This window comes from Oncorhynchus mykiss, chromosome 7 (genome assembly GCF_013265735.2).
Source record: "Oncorhynchus mykiss isolate Arlee chromosome 7, USDA_OmykA_1.1, whole genome shotgun sequence".
NCBI lineage: Eukaryota > Metazoa > Chordata > Actinopteri > Salmoniformes > Salmonidae > Oncorhynchus > Oncorhynchus mykiss.
This window is the reverse complement of record NC_048571.1, coordinates 78,997,347-79,017,497: the sequence shown is the minus strand read 5'-3', so window position 1 is coordinate 79,017,497 and position 20,151 is coordinate 78,997,347. Positions and strand designations below refer to the sequence as shown.

General features: G+C 46.0%; 1 protein-coding gene across 5 annotated transcripts in view; it reads left to right on the top strand.

Moving 5' to 3' along the window:
• The window catches only part of LOC110528552 (cadherin-22), a 269,991-nt gene that overhangs the window by 98,767 nt on the left and 151,073 nt on the right, over positions 1 to 20,151 (top strand). For 4 of the 5 annotated variants that reach the window (XM_036984155.1, XM_036984152.1, XM_036984153.1 and 1 more), the window contains exons 3-4: positions 14,216 to 15,539; positions 19,876 to 19,956. In XM_036984155.1, coding sequence (XP_036840050.1) covers positions 15,318 to 15,539; positions 19,876 to 19,956 — 303 coding nt within the window. In that variant the 5' untranslated portion in view covers positions 14,216 to 15,317. The remainder of the gene's footprint in view (positions 1 to 14,215; positions 15,540 to 19,875; positions 19,957 to 20,151) is intronic. The other variant, XM_036984156.1, reaches the window with a different exon arrangement.

Below are 20,151 nucleotides of genomic sequence, written 5' to 3'. Positions count from 1 at the left end.
GCAGCAGAACGTTCTCCACGGCGTTCTCTGTCACGTCTGTCACGTGCTCAGTGTGAACCTGCTTTCATCTGTGAAGAGCACAGGGCACCAGTAGCGAATTTGCCAATCTTGGTGTTCTCTGGCAAAGGCCAAACGTCCTGCACGGTGTTGGGCTGTAAGCACAACCCCCACCTGTGGACATCGGGCCCTCATACCACCCTCATGGAATCTGTTTCTGACCGTTTGAGCAGAAACATGCACATTTGTGGCCTGCTGGAGGTCATTTTGCAGGGCTCTGGCAGTGCTCCTCCTTGCACAAAGGCAGAGGTAGCGGTCCTGCTGCTGGGTTGTTGCCCTCCTACGGCCTCCACGTCTCCTGATGTACTGGCCTGTCTCCTGGTAGCGCCTCCATGCTCTGGACACTACGCTGACAGACACAGCAAACCTTCTTGCCACTATCGCATTGATGTGTCATCCTGGAAGAGCTGCACACCCTGAGCCACTTGTGTGGGTTGTAGACTCTGTCTCATGCTACCACTAGAGTGAAAGCACCGCCAGCATTCAAAGTGACCAAAACATCAGCCAGGAAGCATAGGAACTGAGAAGTGGTCTGTGGTCCCCACCTGCAGAACCACTCCTTTATTGGGGGTGTCTTGCTAATTGCCTATAATTTCCACCTGTTGTCTATTCCATTTACACAACAGCATGTGACATTTATTGTCAATCAGTGTTGCTTCCTAAGTGGACAGTTTGATTTCACAGAAGTGGGATTGACTTGGAGTTACATTGTGTTGTTTAAGTGTTCCCTTTATTTTTTTAAGCAGTGTACACAACTTAGTGATCATAATTAGAATGGTAGAATACACCAGCTGCAATTTCAAAATGTGGTTGTGCATCAGCAGTTTTTCTCTGTCAGTCACTGACACTCACTTAATTAGCCATGTCAACTAACAATTTTTAGATTCTTATTTAATCTTGCCAGCTATCTAAACGTGTAGTAATCATTTGTTTGTGTTAGTCATTCTCACTCAGATGTCAAATTAACATGACATCAGTCATAAAAAAAACGTGTAGAATTTCAGGGAATGTGTTTTAAAACAGCAAACATTTTTCTTCGCCCCATGCCAAATTCTCGCACAGGGCCCCCAGAAGACTAGAGCTGGCCCTGCCAATAGGACACGGGGTCTTTTGGATACAGAATGCCTTTCACAAGGTGAAGGTTCCAAACAATAATAGTCGCTGGAGCATTGCTGTCTGGATGCAGTCAATGTCTGGATATCGCAACATCAATGGGGGTTTTAGTAATTCATGAGATCAAATTTTTCAGTGTGGTGTCTGGAGATGTTTTGAATGCATAATTAGATATTTTCTCAAATTCTGTATTTTGAGAGGAATGTTTTTACATGCATCCAAATGATCTTGTGTGTTAAATTAGTACATGTTGGTGTGTAGCTGAAGAGATTTGAAAAAACATTTACACAATATGATGATCCAGAAGATGCTTTTAGCAAATATTCTCTTTGATCCAGGTAGATATGGATATTCTAGTCTATTCTGTCATTACCTATCCACAATGCATAGGTGTTGGTGTCCTAGGCAAGCCTTTTTAAAGTAAACAAATTTAAGGTAAGCTGTTTTTCAATGAAATTACATTACCTGTTTACTTTCATGTAAATGCTTTTAAACTGTTATGAAAAGTTTTAAATGATTCCACCCCAGATCTAATGCTCCTTGTGTGAGCACAATTGTTATGTTTTCCGCCTACTGAACTCACAACCCACTCTTTCTCTGTCTTGAGTTAGACCCATTAAAACTCCACATAAAGTGAGACCACATAAACATTTCACGCCAAAGCAATGTTTTTTTGTTGTGTATGCTGCGTGCTGTGGTTTTTCTCCTCAACACCATGGCCACGGAACCCAAGCAACTGTGACAAATTAGGACTGGAGATGACAAAATAGGCTTTTTTAATAAGCATGGCAAAGGGGATTTGACTCTGGTGGCAGGGCTCACTTGAATAAGCAGACTGTGGGTCCTGCTTTGATGATCGCTGTCATCCATCTGATACGAGATAGGGGGAGTGGAAAAGCGAAGGGGGAGGGTATGGGGGGACGTGTAGGGACAGTGTTGAGCAGATACTTAATCGGTGGACAAATCAAAATGAGTAATATAAAACACACAGGAGGGGGGTTGGGGTTAAAGGAGGGTTATGTGATACCTATTAGCTATTAGCTTCTGAACATAATCCTTCACCCCCCCCCCCCCCCCCTTAGATTGTAATCAATTCAGTCTATTTCTTGTTTCCCTGAAATTACACGTTGTTAAAGGAGCGATGTGGTGATGTTGCAGTGACACTAGGGATGTCAGCCGTGTGCTTAAAGACACGGTCACCAAACCGGTCAATCAACTGGTTGATCTCCAAGGCATTTCTAGTCGATCTCAAACACTTCTGTAAAAAAAAAAAAAAAAAACACTGAGTTCCTGTTTAAAAAAAAAAAGTTGTCTTGCAATGCATTACCATTTTGAACCATTTCATGTGTCTGAAAGTAAAAACTCTGCTTTCCCGGCGGGCCCAGAGTGCAAATCAATTGCACTATAGGCCTACCACTGGCCAATTGGATGGCTCAGATGACTGTGTCTGCAGTAACGTAGCAGGCAGAAAATAAAACTACAGCAAAGTTGATGCTGTGACTTTTCAAAACTTTTAAAACTAGAGAGAGACTGTCATTGAATACAGCAAAGAGCGGCTGTTTTTATGACTGAGTTTCAAGTTCTTACTCAGCACTTTGTAATCAACACTTTCATGAGCAATAACATGTTTGTTCTTCCTATTTCCGCTCAGCACTACAACTAGCAGTGCAGCTGAAATGAATGAGTAGGAAAGTGTATCCATATGCTTGAGTTTTTATTAGCAGCTTGGGTCTTTTTTTAATATGGAGGAATATTTCACTTTCTCTGTTCATTGGCGTTACAACATGAATTTGTACATGAGGTAGAAGTTGCAACTTGAGTTTTGCCATCATCTGGAAGACGGTGTCCCTTTTTGGTCAGTGTCAGTGGAGGAAAGGGAGAGCAGAGGGATGTTGAGGGGCGGACCCGCAGTCTGCTGCTCTCTCATTCTGCTGAGACTGACCCTCAGTCTTCTGCCTTCTCCCTCCGCTGAGACTGACCCGCAGTCTGCTGCTCTCTCCCTCCGCTGAGACTGACCCGCAGTCTGCTGCTCTCTCCCTCCGCTGAGACTGACCCTCAGTCTGCTGCTCTCTCCCTCCGCTGAGACTGACCCGCAGTCTGCTGCTCTCTCCCTCCGCTGAGACTGACCCTCAGTCTGCTGCTCTCTCCCTCCGCTGAGACTGACCCGCAGTCTGCTGCTCTCTCCCTCCGCTGAGACTGACCATCAGATACACGCACCATCAGCCCAGTAAAATAAAAAACAAATTATTTAAATGTACGCTCACTCAGCTGTGCCTCACAAATAACACAACAACTCATCTATTACCGATGAGATCATATAGTCTACAGTACCTCAAACTTTGAAATATAATTTTAAATGGCAATTCATGCAAAGCCAATATGCAGTAATAATATGTTGGGCCTATAACCTACTGTACAACCATCATTGCTACAGTACTGTTTTTAATAGTTTAATGTTGCATAGGCTTACATTAAGTGAATAAAATAAATATCTGACCAGTGAATCTCTGCTTTCATCTTAACTCAGAAAAGGTCGGTGACCACTGGCTTAAAGGAACCTGCGTGGTCATTGTTTTTTACTCGCTTGTTGTACAGGGAACCTCACTAGTGTACACAACAATTAACCAAGTGAGATGAGAGAAAGGAGCATGATGAAGAGCTGCAGAGAGGAGGAGGAGCATGATGACGAGAGGAGCATCATTAAGAGAGGAGGAGCAGGATGAAGAGGAGGAGCATGATGAAGAGGGAAAAGTTTTGAGAGATGGAGTAATGCAGTGTAGAAAATTAAACATACAAAGGGAATAACATGACTGGAAGAGAAAAGCAGATGGCTCTAAAAACCTAAAAATGTAATTGTAGAATGGAGAGAAAGGGAGCCGTAGGGAGAGAAAGGGAACCGTAGGGAGAGAAAGGGAGCCGTAGGAAAGGGAGCCGTAGGGGGAGAAAGGGAGCCGTAGGGGGAGAAAGGGAGACGTAGGGGGAGAAGTAGGGAGAGAAAGGGAGCCGTAGGGAGAGAAAGGGAGCCGTAGGGAGAGAAAGGGAGCCGTAGGGAGAGAAAGGGAGCCGTAGGGAGAGAAAGGAAGTCGTAGGGAGAGGTTGGGAGCCGTAGCGAGAGAAAGGAAGTCGTAGGGAGAGTTTGGGAGAGGAAGTGAGTGAAAGGGAGAGGAGACTTAGGGAGATAAATGGAGTCAAATGGAGACTAAGAAAGTGAGAGACAGAAAGGGATAGACTGTTAAAAGTCAGCAGGATAAGAAGTAAGGATGAGTTTTTACTATTAAAGTGTTATATTAAACCACCATAGAAGGCTTCAGCTGCAGAGGCGGAGAGAGGAAGAGTATGGAATGATATTAGAAGAGAACCAGAGGGAGCGGTAGAGAGGAGGAGACTGAGGGAGAGGTGGAGGATAATGTGTGAGAAGAGGATGAGATGGGGACGTGGAGACAGTAGGAGAAGAGGAGGATGAGATGGGGATGTGTAGACAGTAGAAGAAGAGGAAGATGAGATGGGGAGGTGAAGATAGTAGGAGAAGAGGATGATGATGGGGCGGCAGGGTAGCCTAGTGGTTAGAGAGTTGGACTAGGTTACCGAAAGGTTGCAAGTTCAAATCCCTGAGCTGACAAGGTACAAATCTGTCTTCTGCCCCTGAACAGGCAGTTAACCCACTGTTCCTAGGCCGTCATTGAAAATAAGAATTTGTTCTTAACTGACTTGCCTAGTTAAATAAAGCTAAAATAAAAAAAATACAAAAATGAGATGTGGAGGTGGAGACAGTAGAAGAGGATGAGATGTGGAGGTGGAGACAGTAGAAGAAGATGAGATCGGGAGGTGGAGACAGTTGGATGAGATGGGGAGGTAGAGACAGTTGGAGAAGAAGATGAGATGGGGAGGTGGAGACAGTTGGAGAAGAGGATGAGATGGGGAGGTGGAGACAGTAGTAGGAGAAGAGGATGAGATGTGGAGGTGGAGACAGTAGAAGAAGATGAGATCGGGAGGTGGAGACAGTTGGAGAAGAGGATGAGATGGGGAGGTGGAGACAGTAGTAGGAGAAGAGGAGGAGATGGGGAGGTGAAGACAGTAGTAGGTGAAGAGGATGAGATGGGGAGGTGGAGACAGTAGTAGGAGAAGAGGAGGAGATGGGGAGGTGGAGACGGTAGGAGAAGGGGAAGGGATGGGGAGGTGAAGACAGTAGTAGGAGAAGAGGAGGAGATGGGGAGGTGGAGACGGTAGGTGAAGAGAATGAGATGGGGAGGTGGAGACAGTAGGTGAAGAGGATGAGATGGGGAGTTGGAGACAGTAGAAGAGGAGGAGATGGGAGGTAGAGACAGTAGGAGAAGAGGAGCAGATGGGGAGTTGGAGACAGTAGGTGAAGAGGATGAGGTGGAGACAGTAGGTGAAGGGGATGAGATGGGTAGGTGAAGATAGTAGGAGAAGAGGAGGAGATGGGGAGGTGGAGACGATAGGTGAAGAGGATGAGATGGGGAGGTGAAGACAGTAGTAGGAGAAGAGGAGGAGATGGGAGGTGGAGAGTAGTAGGAGAAGAGGAGGAGATGGGAGGTGGAGACAGTAGTAGGTGAAGAGGATGAGATGGGGAGGTGAATACAGTAGTAGGTGAAGAGGATGAGATGGGGAGGTGAATACAGTAGTAGGTGAAGAGGATGAGATGGGGAAGTGGAGACAGTAGTAGGTGAAGAGGATGAGATGGGGAAGTGGAGACAGTAGGTGAAGGGGATGAGATGGGGAGGTGAAGATAGTAGGAGAAGAGGAGGAGATGGGGAGGTAGAGACGGTAGGTGAAGAGGATGAGATGGGGAGGTGGAGACGGTAGGTGAAGAGGATGAGATGGGGAAGTGGAGACAATAGGTGAAGAGGATGAGATGGGGAGGTGGAGACAGTAGGTGAAGAGTATGAGATGGGGAGGTGGTGACAGTAGAAGAAAAGGAGGATTGAGAGAAAGATGACAAAGTGAGAAAAGAGAAGGATGAGAGGGACTGAGAGAAAGCGAGAGCTGATGGGCGTAATGGAGGGGTGGGGGGGAGTGACTGAGAGGGCCTGTCGCCCGGTCACTGGCCCCACGCCCATCACTTTGCAGTGATCAGTCTCCCAGTCCGTCATCTGCCGCTTGCCAGCTGTCAGGGGGCCTGCTCTGGGCACGGCCACTGATGTGAAACCGCAGCCATGTTTAAGAATCAATCCACTGCCCTAAAATTTCACGAATGACTGCAGAGCTTGCTAATAGCTTTTGGGGTGAAAGAGATGCCTTGCGACTGTACTGTATCGGCTAGCTGGCTTGCCCCTGCTTGGAAGGTCTTTAATTGACACAGCGCTAATTAGCCCGGCTACTAGCAACGAGCTTCCACGACCTCTCTTGTGTGGCCAAGTTGCGATAGAGAACGAGACTTCCCTCTATCGTGCGCTTTCTCTCTCTCCAACTCATTAGGGTGTTATACTTTTTTTGGAACTCATTAAGAGTAAATGCATACGCACTTAATGAAATTCCCAGAGTGAGCTAGAAAAACAAGAATTTGGCAGTCTGGTTGCTGTTTTGAAATGCCAAGCGGTTTGGTTTGGAGTCAAGCAAATGTTTCGGTTAGAGAGCAACTTCAGAGCTGTACGTTCACCCAGAAAAGTTTTTGATACAAATGGTTTCTAATTAATCATATACGCACTGCCAAGCACACAGTTAAAATATCTCGAGTTAAGGGGGCAGGGTAAGCGTAGATAGGCAAAAAATGATTTAATCTGGGTTTTTCTCCCCAAGCCGTTTGCCTTTGAGGCGGAAAGGCATAAACAACGACTTTAACTTTGAAGTCAGCTCTTTAGCTAAAACATACGAGTCTAATTGGAGACATGAAAAATAATATTTTGGATCAATTAAAGTCGAGTAAAAAGACTTGCAAGGATATTTGGACGACTTTTGTTCAATATGGACGACGTAAATGATTCATTTTACCATATTAAATTGGATTTAATCTTTTCCTTTCATTGCATTTATTTTTCTCTTACTCTGTTTATTTCTAATTGAGTTTTTTCCCTCCTTAGATGTCAACGTTTTCCATTGGATCAAAAAGTCATGTTGAATTGTGACTTGAGTCATCTTTGCCTCTTCTTCCTCTAAATGTCACACGTCATAACCTTTTAACATCACAATAGTTCATAGATGCAAGACTGAGGGACAAACGGTAGTGCTGATAGTACTCAGTATTATACAAGACTGAAAACAAAGCTATCAGATCACAGCTTTTCACAACCAAATACATGACACAATCAAATGGAAAGCATCTAACAACGCAACTGTGCAGTCGGCTATGATGCCATGCATTTTTATTCATGGTTGGGCTGTATATATCACAGAGTGGTATCTGATTATGTAAATATACCGTATGTTCACACTTTGCAGATGTTGTACTTTGTATACAATATCTACAGGTATATATAATTGTGTTCTCCTTACACAACTTGGTCATTGTTATTCAAGGCCATGTTGGAATTTACATTTTAGAGTTCAATATGTGTTCAGGGAGAGTGTCTCATACCTACAATAGCTACACAAATGCGATGCAAAACCCTGCCACAAAGCCCTGCCTCTAAACCCTGCCACAAAGCCCAGCCACAAAACCCTGCCTCTAAACCCTGCCTCTAAACCCTGCCACAAAGCCCTGCCACAAAACCCTGCCTCTAAACCCTGCCACAAAGCCCTGCCTCTAAGCCCTGCCACTAAACCCGGCCACAAAGCCCTGCCTCAAAACGTACCTCAAAACCCTGCCACAAAGCCCAGCCTCTCAACCCTGCCACAAAGCCCAGCCTCAAAACTCTGTCTCAAAACCGAGAGGCCTTTAAAACTATGCTTTCCTACTTCCTATTCTTTGGCTTCATTCACAGAGCTCAATTGCAAATACCAGGCACATTGTTCGTTTGACCTCAGTCTGAATTTGAATAATTTTACAGAAACAAAAAAAAATAATAGCTTGTAGGCATCGAGAAATATTGGAGAGCTTCACCCAGCTAGCACAAAGGCACAGTAGGTTAAACAACTGCTGTCCTGAAGCAGCTCGAAACAGCTTTCCTCGACTTCTTCCTCCCACTGGTGCTGCAATCTCTTCGCCTTGAGGTGGTGACACCACAGACACACTAAAATGTATTTTTTTCCCGTTCTTAAGGTTTCACAAAGCCCATTAATCACAACCTCTTCCTGCGATGCAGGCTCGCCGCAAAGCTATCTACTCCCACACACCGCAACACACCGCCTCTTATCTACTCCCATCACACCGCAACAAACCGTTTCTTATCTACTCCCACACACCGCAACACACCGCCTCTTATCTACTCCCATCACACCGCAACACACCGCCTCTTATCTACTCCCACACACCGCAACACACCGCCTCTTATCTACTCCCACACACCGCAACACACCGCCTCTTATCTACTCCCACACACCGCAACACACCGCCTCTTATCTACTCCCACACACCGCAACACACCGCCTCTTATCTACTCCCACACACCGCAACACACCGCCTCTTATCTACTCCCATCACACCGCAACACACCGCCTCTTATCTACTCCCACACACCGCAACACACCGCCTCTTATCTACTCCCATCACACCGCAACACACCGCCTCTTATCTACTCCCACACACCGCAACGCACCGTCTCTTATCTACTCCCACACACCGCAACACACCGCCTCTTATCTACTCCCATCACACCGCAACACACCGCCTCATATCTACTCCCACACACCGCAACGCACCGTCTCTTATCTACTCCCACACACCGCAACACACCGCCTCTTATCTACTCCCACACACCGCAACACACCGCCTCTTATCTACTCCCACACACCGCAACACACCGCCTCTTATCTACTCCCACACACCGCCACACACCGCCTCTTATCTACTCCCACACACCGCAACGCACCGCCTCTTATCTACTCCCACCTGGCCGCAACACACCGCCTCTTATCTACTCCCATACACCGCAACGCACCGTCTCTTATCTACTCCCATCACACCGCAACACACCGCCTCTTATCTACTCCCACACACCGCAACACACCGCCTCTTATCTACTCCCACACACCGCAACACACCGCCTCTTATCTACTCCCACACATCGCAACACACCGCATCTTATCTACTCCCATCACACCGCAACACACCGCCTCATATCTACTCCCACACACCGCAACGCACCGTCTCTTATCTACTCCCACACACCGCAACACACCGCCTCTTATCTACTCCCACACACCGCAACACACCGCCTCTTATCTACTCCCACACACCGCAACACACCGCCTCTTATCTACTCCCACACACCGCAACACACCGCCTCTTATCTACTCCCACACACCGCAACGCACCGCCTCTTATCTACTCCCACCTGGCCGCAACACACCGCCTCTTATCTACTCCCATACACCGCAACGCACCGTCTCTTATCTACTCCCATCACACCGCAACACACCGCCTCTTATCTACTCCCACACACCGCAACGCACCGTCTCTTATCTACTCCCATCACACCGCAACGCACCGCCTCTTATCTACTCCCACAGACCGCAACGCACCGTCTCTTATCTACTCCCATCACACCGCAACACACCGCCTCTTATCTACTCCCATCACACCGCAACACACCGCCTCTTATCTACTCCCGCACACCGCAACGCACCGCCTCTTATCTACTCCCACACACCGCAACGCACCGTCTCTTATCTACTCCCATCACACCGCAACACACCGCCTCTTATCTACTCCCACCTCGCCGCAACACACCGCCTCTTATCTACTACCATCACACCGCAACACACCGCCTCTTATCTACTCCCATCACACCGCAACACACCGCCTCTTATCTACTCCCATCACACCGCAACACACCGCCTCTTATCTACTCCCACACACCGCAACACACCGCCTCTTATCTACTCCCACCTCGCCGCAACACACCGCCTCTTATCTACTCCCACACACCGCAACACACCGCCTCTTATCTACTCCCATCACACCGCAACACACTGCCTCTTATCTACTCCCATCACACCGCAACACACCGCCTCTTATCTACTCCCACACACCGCAACACACCGCCTCTTATCTACTCCCATCACACCGCAACACACCGCCTCTTATCTACTCCCATCACACTGCAACACACCGCCTCTTATCTACTCCCACACACCGCAACGCACCGTCTCTTATCTACTCCCATCACACCGCAACGCACCGCCTCTTATCTACTCCCACAGACCGCAACGCACCGTCTCTTATCTACTCCCATCACACCGCAACACACCGCCTCTTATCTACTCCCATCACCCGGCAACACACCGCCTCTTATCTACTCCCGCACACCGCAACGCACCGCCTCTTATCTACTCCCACACACCGCAACGCACCGTCTCTTATCTACTCCCATCACACCGCAACACACCGCCTCTTATCTACTCCCACCTCGCCGCAACACACCGCCTCTTATCTACTACCATCACACCGCAACACACCGCCTCTTATCTACTCCCATCACACCGCAACACACCGCCTCTTATCTACTCCCATCACACCGCAACACACCGCCTCTTATCTACTCCCACACACCGCAACACACCGCCTCTTATCTACTCCCACCTCGCCGCAACACACCGCCTCTTATCTACTCCCACACACCGCAACACACCGCCTCTTATCTACTCCCATCACACCGCAACACACCGCCTCTTATCTACTCCCATCACACCGCAACACACCGCCTCTTATCTACTCCCACACACCGCAACACACCGCCTCTTATCTACTCCCATCACACCGCAACACACCGCCTCTTATCTACTCCCATCACACTGCAACACACCGCCTCTTATCTACTCCCATCACACCGCAACACACCGCCTCTTATCTACTCCCACACACCGCAACACACCGCCTCTTATCTACTCCCATCACACCGCAAATCACTGTCTCTTATCTACTCCCATCACACTGCAACACACCGCCTCTTATCTACTCCCATCACACCGCAACACACCGCCTCTTATCTACTCCCATCACACCGCAACACACCGCCTCTTATCTACTCCCACACACCGCAACGCACCGCCTCTTATCTACTCCCATCACACCGCAACACACCGCCTCTTATCTACTACCATCACACTGCAACACACCGCCTCTTATCTACTCCCGCCACACCGCAACGCACCACCTCTTATCTACTCCCGCCACACCGCAAAGCACCGTCTCTTATCTACTCCCGCCACACTGCAACGCACCGCCTCTTATCTACTTCCACCACACCGCAAAGCACCGCCTCTTTTCTACTCCAGCCTCGACGCACTGCCTCTTATCTACTCCTGCAACACACCGCCTCTTATCTACTCCCGCAATGCACTGCCTCTTATCTACTCCCGCAACGCACTGCCTCTTATCTACTCCCGCCACACCGCAACGCACCGCCTCGTATCTACTCCCGCAACGCACCGCCTCGTATCTACTCCCGCAACGCACCGCCTCTTATCTACTTCCGCAACGCACTGCCTCTTATCTACTTCTGCAACGCACTGCCTCTTATCTACTCCAGCCTCGCAGCAACGCACCGTCTCTTATCTCCTCGACGCAATGCACCGCCTCTTATCTACTCCCGCCACACCGCAACGCACCGCCTCTTATCTACTCCCGCAACGCACTGCCTCGTATCTACTCCCGCAACGCACTGCCTCGTATCTACTCCCGCAACGCACTGCCTCGTATCTACTTCCGCAACGCACTGCCTCTTATCTACTTCTGCAACGCACTGCCTCTTATCTACTCCAGCCTCGCAGCAACGCACCGTCTCTTATCGCCTCGACGCAATGCACCGCCTCTTATCTACTCCAGCCTCGACGCACCGTCTCTTATCTACTCCCTCAACGCACCACCTTGCCGCAACGCACCGCCTCTTATCTACTACCATCACACCGCAACACACCGCCTCTTATCTACTCCCATCACACCGCAACACACCGCCTCTTATCTACTCCCATCACACCGCAACACACCGCCTCTTATCTACTCCCACACACCGCAACACACCGCCTCTTATCTACTCCCACCTCGCCGCAACACACCGCCTCTTATCTACTCCCACACACCGCAACACACCGCCTCTTATCTACTCCCATCACACCGCAACACACCGCCTCTTATCTACTCCCATCACACCGCAACACACCGCCTCTTATCTACTCCCACACACCGCAACACACCGCCTCTTATCTACTCCCATCACACCGCAACACACCGCCTCTTATCTACTCCCATCACACTGCAACACACCGCCTCTTATCTACTCCCATCACACCGCAACACACCGCCTCTTATCTACTCCCACACACCGCAACACACCGCCTCTTATCTACTCCCATCACACCGCAAATCACTGTCTCTTATCTACTCCCATCACACTGCAACACACCGCCTCTTATCTACTCCCATCACACCGCAACACACCGCCTCTTATCTACTCCCATCACACCGCAACACACCGCCTCTTATCTACTCCCACACACCGCAACGCACCGCCTCTTATCTACTCCCATCACACCGCAACACACCGCCTCTTATCTACTACCATCACACTGCAACACACCGCCTCTTATCTACTCCCGCCACACCGCAACGCACCACCTCTTATCTACTCCCGCCACACCGCAAAGCACCGTCTCTTATCTACTCCCGCCACACTGCAACGCACCGCCTCTTATCTACTTCCACCACACCGCAAAGCACCGCCTCTTTTCTACTCCAGCCTCGACGCACTGCCTCTTATCTACTCCTGCAACACACCGCCTCTTATCTACTCCCGCAATGCACTGCCTCTTATCTACTCCCGCAACGCACTGCCTCTTATCTACTCCCGCCACACCGCAACGCACCGCCTCGTATCTACTCCCGCAACGCACCGCCTCGTATCTACTCCCGCAACGCACCGCCTCTTATCTACTTCCGCAACGCACTGCCTCTTATCTACTTCTGCAACGCACTGCCTCTTATCTACTCCAGCCTCGCAGCAACGCACCGTCTCTTATCTCCTCGACGCAATGCACCGCCTCTTATCTACTCCCGCCACACCGCAACGCACCGCCTCTTATCTACTCCCGCAACGCACTGCCTCGTATCTACTCCCGCAACGCACTGCCTCGTATCTACTCCCGCAACGCACTGCCTCGTATCTACTTCCGCAACGCACTGCCTCTTATCTACTTCTGCAACGCACTGCCTCTTATCTACTCCAGCCTCGCAGCAACGCACCGTCTCTTATCGCCTCGACGCAATGCACCGCCTCTTATCTACTCCAGCCTCGACGCACCGTCTCTTATCTACTCCCTCAACGCACCACCTTGCCGCAACGCACCTCCTCTTATCTACTTTCTTTGCAACGCCTCGCCGCAACGTACCGCCTCTTTACTACTCCCGCCTCTCTCAGCAGTGTTTGTTTGAGGCATTAGGGGGCTGTTGCCGTGATGGATTGAATTAATGCTTTTATCCAATTAGTGTTCCCTCATGCAATTAATCAGCTGGCCGGGGTTAGGGCCGCTTGGTTGGCCGGACTAAAGCAGACAGATGCTAGTGGCCTGGCTCATGAAGAAGAACCATCCCTCTCTTTCTCTCTTCCCTCTATTCTACAGCATCCTCCCCTCCACACACCTGGCGCTCCCTGCCCTCGTACAGTACTGCGCCATCGCTCTTAGAGCACATTGTTCGGGTTTCTTGTCGAGCACAACAACAGACCAGCTGAAAACAGTTCACTCCAGATAATCCGAAGAAAAACAAACACATTTTCATTATTGTGGCTCGAGTTGTGAAGAGCTAATAAAAAGATAAATGAGTTCAGGCTTGAACACGTTTTGTTTGCAGTGCGCGTTTGGAAAATGTATACAATTTCATATACTGTGTGATGAAATACCCTGCAGTGTTAAAGCCCAACCAGTGATGGATTCCGTCTCTGTTCTACAGGAAAATGTGATGGTAACCTATGCTATTCTTTTTGGTCTTTTGCAGGTTTTGCCACTACTCTCAGCACTTTATGGGTGTCCTCTCACTGCCTGAATCATCCAGAAGAATAATGGACAAAATAAGATCTGAGCCAATGGAGTCTCCTGAAGGATACTGTTCTCTAATACGGGAATGAAGTGACAAGAGATGGCAGCTGGACCATACACACAACCCTAGGATCCTGGATCTGGAGAGAACCTTTGTACCTGAGGACCCGAGTATCAGAATGATCCACTTTTCTTTGAAATCCATTGCTAATGAGTTTGAAAATAGAGAACAAAGATATTGAGAAAGATAACTAAGCATTTGAGTGAGAATCAGTTCCAATAGTTTGGAGATAGCCTTGGGTATCTCACTATGGGTTTCTGTAAGATTTGAACCTTGTCATACCAGGTAAAACCCACATTGTCCTTGACAATTATACAAATGCCATTTCAGTGGTTATCGGTCCCATGATCTTCTCAAAGGACCCTATCCATTAAATGATTTCCCAAATTAATGTATTATTAATGTATTGGAATCAAGCAAATTTCCACGTATGGATTGAAAGTGTCAATTTTAATTCTTAGGGAGTTTAAAAAAAATCGATGTCAGGCCCACTCCCTTCACCACAATACTTGTGGTAAAGATTGAAAGATTGAAGCTGCCTTAGAACATATGGGAAAGTTTGTCTTGGAAATCTTGAATGCAGTTTTCACTTGCACAGTAACAAAACACATCTCTGTTACCCGAATGAATTTGATACCAGTGTAGACGAACAGGTGAGATAAGTCAGGGAAAAACCAGATGGAGAAGATTACATGGGAAAGATAAGGACGGTTCAAAATGATTTGTCAAGTTTCTTCTGCACAGAAAAAAAACCTTCTGTAGCCTGTCCAAAGTCATGATGTGCCATGGCATGCCCTGCGTCCTGAGTTGGAACTATTTAAGACAATAGAACTATTTAAGACAATAGAATACTTAAGAATCTTGTGGATTAATCAAGTGTCCTAGAACAGAGATTTTGGTTGGCCTCTGGCTTTCATTTCTTCAACATTGCCGGTTTGAGGACTCTTTTCACCTCTTTGGAAATCCCCGTCACATGTAGAGCCAAGCAGGATTTTCCAAAATGGCTCCCTCTTGGAGACTGGGAGCATATAGCCTGTTGACGGCCCTTTGGCTTTTGCATTGCTGTAGTTGTGGATGGTCGGAGAGGACTAGTGGCATGGCCAAGGGAGAAACTAAGGAGCAGGAGCTCATGTCCCATGAACGAGTGAAGAGGGGATGGGTGTGGAACCAGTTCTTTGTGGTGGAGGAGTACACAGGCACAGAACCTCTCTATGTTGGAAAGGTAAGACTTTGAGAGTTTTTTGTGTGTTTAGGGGAAGAACACTAACATTACAGTTTAAGTTTTTTGCTCTAGACATGATTCATGTCTTACGTGTGAGTTGATTGTGATTTGATTTGTATGACAAGTTAGGATTGGAAAGGATAAGACGTGCTGTGCTATCAAATCCGATGGAATTTTTATGCCAACTGCAAAAGAAATAGGGATGGTTCTTGTATACATTTTACTGCATACTCATGTCTGTCTGAATTCAGTCATTTGCAATTGAATTTCGTATTTTGAACTCTGATCTGAATGGTTCTTCTTATAAAGGCAGTGTTAGAATCCCTCTGTCTGCATCTGTATTATTTCTCTTAGGGGACAGCAGTCTATCTCTTCAGCCAGGATCCATTATGGGACTTAGTCAGACTTAGAGAGAGAATGAGAAGAGGAGAGAGGGGGGGGGGGGGGGGGTGGCGGAGTGAAGATGGAGAAACAGATGGATAGGCAGGCAAACAGACAGACAAACCGACCGAGCAAAGATGAGCTCAAAAGAACGAGCTGGAAGGAGAGAGAGAAATGGGGAAAAAAGAGGAGGAGAGAAGGGGGGGAAAGAGGGGGAGAGAAGGGGTGGAAAAGGGGGAAGAGAAGGGGCAGAAAATAGGTGGAGAGAAGGGAGGAGAAGGGTGGAAAAGAGGGGGAGATGAGGGGGATAGAGCAAGGGGGGAAAAGAGAGGGAGAGAGAGAAAAGGGAAAAATAGAGGGAGAAAGGGAAAATAGGGGGAGAGGGAGAAAGGGAAAATAGGGGGAGAGGGAGAGCGACAAAGGATTCATGCATTTTAAAATCATTCATTGCTGGAGAGTGTGGTGAGGCAAGCAAGGTGCTGATATATAAATTTGGTCGAGGCATAGCAGGCTGGAAAGAAAGAGCAATTATTTTATTAATAAAATTACCCAGAATTATTGCTCTCCATGAAGCACAAGCCAGGACTATTAATAGTCACTGGGTGGTGGTGTTGCCGGACTCAACCATCGCTAAGGATATCAAGTACTTTAATTAGAGCCATCTAGTATTAAATATGGCCAGCGTGCCTTTTATCAGCACTGGTCATTTACAACACATTTTTTTCTGACTTCTTCTTCATCCAACTCAGCAAAGATGCCAAGGCTGTCCTACTCTGGCCATTCATTTGCTAATGAAATATGTTTTTCACTAAATGGTCACTCACATCGCAATAACCTGGCAGCTTCGTTCGATACATTTGGGTAATGAAATTCCTTAGTCTTCTATGATTTGAGAACCCCCCTGCTTCCTATTTCCACACTGGTTTTCTGGAGGTAGCTTACTACTGTATACCACATCTAATATTGAGATACAAGATGCACTCGTGACTCCATTGACATGCAGGGAGATGCACTTACACTGAAAAAAAAATTATCCAGCAGATTGAAAAAAATCCAATCCAAAGCATCACTTTCCATAGATCTATTGTTGATGGAAAGAAAATAAGACTATGTTCCTCAGTTTTTTCTCTCTCTCTCAATTCACTCCAAGGCCTCCTTTTGAAATTCATACATCGTGTACTGTGTATATTTTGTGTTGCTGCGCATCTCTTCTGACCCTTGACATTTATTTCTCTTAAGTTCATGAATCAAATGCTGAAAGCTTTATTTATCCCGTTCACAGTACTTACAGTGCCTTCAGAAAGTATTCACACCCCTTGACCTTTTTACACATGTTGTTGTTACAGCCTGAATTTAACATTGATTACATTTAGATGTTGTGTCACTGTTTTACACACAATAACCCATATTGTGGAATTCTGTAGTTTTTTTATGTTTAGAAATGAATCTAAAATTAAAAGCTGCATTCAACCCCTTTGTTATGGCAACACTAAATAAGTTCTGGAGTAAAAATGTGCTTAATGAGTCACATAATAAGTTGCATGGACTTTGAATGACTACATCATTTCTGTACCCCACACACAGAATTATCTGTAAGGTCCCTCAGTCGAGCAGTGGATTTAAAGCACAGGTTCAACCACGAAGACCAGGGAGGCTTTCCAATGTTTTTTAAAGAAGGACACCGATTGATAGATGGGTGAAGAAAACAGATATTGAATATCCCTTTGAGCATGGTGAAGTTATTAATTACACGTTGGTCACTACAAAGATACAGGTGTCCTTCAGAACTGTTTCCTTGTCTTGATGTTTGTATGTATTTTTTGTTGTTGTATCTCTCTGCATTGTTGGGAAGGACCCATAAGTAAAGCAATCTTACTGTTAGTCTACACCTGTTTACAAAGCATGTGACAATTTGAAACCACTCATGGCTTTCACCATGAGGCCCAAGGAGATTTTAAAACAATTACGACGTTTAAAGGCTGTGATAGGACATAACTGAGGATGAATCAACAACATTGTAGTTACTCCACAATACTTACATAAATGAGTGAAAAAAAGAAAGCCTGTACAGAATACAAATATCTCAAAACATGCATCCTGTTTGCAATAAGGCACTAAAGTAAAACTGGAAAAAAAATTATAGAATACAAAGTGTTATGTTTGGGGCAAATCCAATACAACACATCACTGAGTACCACTCTTCATATTTTCAAGCATGGTGGTAGCTTCATCACGTTATGGTTATGCTTTTCATCTGCAAGGACTAGGGAGTTTTTTGTTGTTGATAAAAATAAACAGACTAGAGATAACTAAGCCTAGGCAAAATCATAGAGGAAAACTTTGTTTAGTCTGCTTTCCAACAGACACTGGGAGACAAATTCACCTTTCAGCAGGTCAATTACCTAAAACACAGGGGCAAATGTACGCTGGAGTTGCTTACCAAGATGACATTGAATGTTCCTGAGTGGCCTAGTTACAAATTTTACTTAAGTAGTCTTGACACTCTATGGCATGACATGACAATGAATGTATAGCAACCAACTTGATAGAGCTTGAATATTTTTTTTTATGAATAATGGGCAAATATTCTACAATCCAGGTGTGTAAAGCTCTTTAGACTTACCCATAAAGACTCACAGCTGTAATCACTGCCAAAGGTAATTCTAACAACTCAAGGGGTTGAATACTTATCTAATTAATATATATTAGTATTTTATTTTCCATACTTTGACAGAGTATTTTGTGTCGATCGTTGACCTAAAAATGACAATTAAATCAATTTTAATTCCACTTTGTAACACAACAAAATGTGGAAAACGTAAAAGGGTGTGAATACTTTCTGAAGGCCCTGTACTTGCCCCTCTCCTGTTTTAAGACTTGATGGTGGTTCAGTCAAAACTCCTGTACAGTAATATGCATGGATCCACTTTTCTTATTGTACTCCATGTGAATACAGAATCCATCTAGGCTAGTGAAATTACAGTAAAGGAAACTAAGCTATTCACTGGGGTGAAACGTTACCTAATAGGGTTATCACAATATACATTTTCCATTGCAACAAAGAAGGAAACACAAAGCAGATGGTCTTTAAAAAACCTTCTATGGTCTTTAAAAACCTGCAGTATGCTAAACATTGAGTTATATAGCTTGTTAAAAAACGAATGTGACTCTGGATGACAACAGAAGGCTGTAATATATTTTCTAAAGAAATGAAGCCGTTTTGTTTCCTTGACACGATACTTCTGAGTGTCGCAATACTGGTGTCGGGACAAATCTATTACAGGTTGAAACAGAAAGGTGTTCCAAGGTTTCCATTCAGATTCATCTATAGCAGAGATATGAAAGTGGTTATTCCATCTCAAGAGCCTTTTAAGAAGTTCAATGTTGACGCTGAACCACATTCAGGAGCTAGAAGCTTACAGCCATGGACAGAATGACATTCTTGTTCTGTGGTTACAGCTACTCACAACTTCTAATGACACATGTGAACTCGTAGAACCCATTGTCAGTTAGAGGCATTCGGATACAATCTGAACCGAAGGTCTAGATTCTTAGAATATGGAACCTATTGTTTAAGGGGGGAAATTAAATTCATACTTTTACACCCTTATTGTAGTAACTACTTGTCAGTTTGTTAATTAGATATAGTAAAGCAGGGTTCTAACCATTATAAACTAGCAGGTTTAAAGACATTATAAACCAAGAGAGTATTGCATTTACTCTACTGTATATGCTTGGTTGATTGATTGACTGAATGATTCATTCATTCATTTTATTTCAGTGTCATACAACATTTGGTGCCCAGCTCATAAGAGCTTACAAGACACTAATCATTAAACATGTGTGCAAAAAAATAATTACATTTTACATTTTAAATGTATAGATCATAGTGTTAGAGCATACTGTTTGGTGACACAACCTTTGTCTCAAGCTGTATTCGTTTGTTTCATTGCAGATACAAGATGTCTTAGACTCAGTTAAAGCCACACTCTGTGAGATGTGCATACCACCAAACAGTGGGCCACCAACAAAAAACGTAAGCAATCGAGCAAATGCATCCCATGACATTTTCACATGGACTTGTGATTTCCATGATATATCTGTAGTGATATATCTGTAGTGATCAAGGAATAACTTCAATGTTTAAGCATTTAGTCTAAATCCTGTCTAAGCTACATGGAATTGTTTATTTAATTTTTTTATTTTAAGACTTCTTGAAGTATAAAAATAT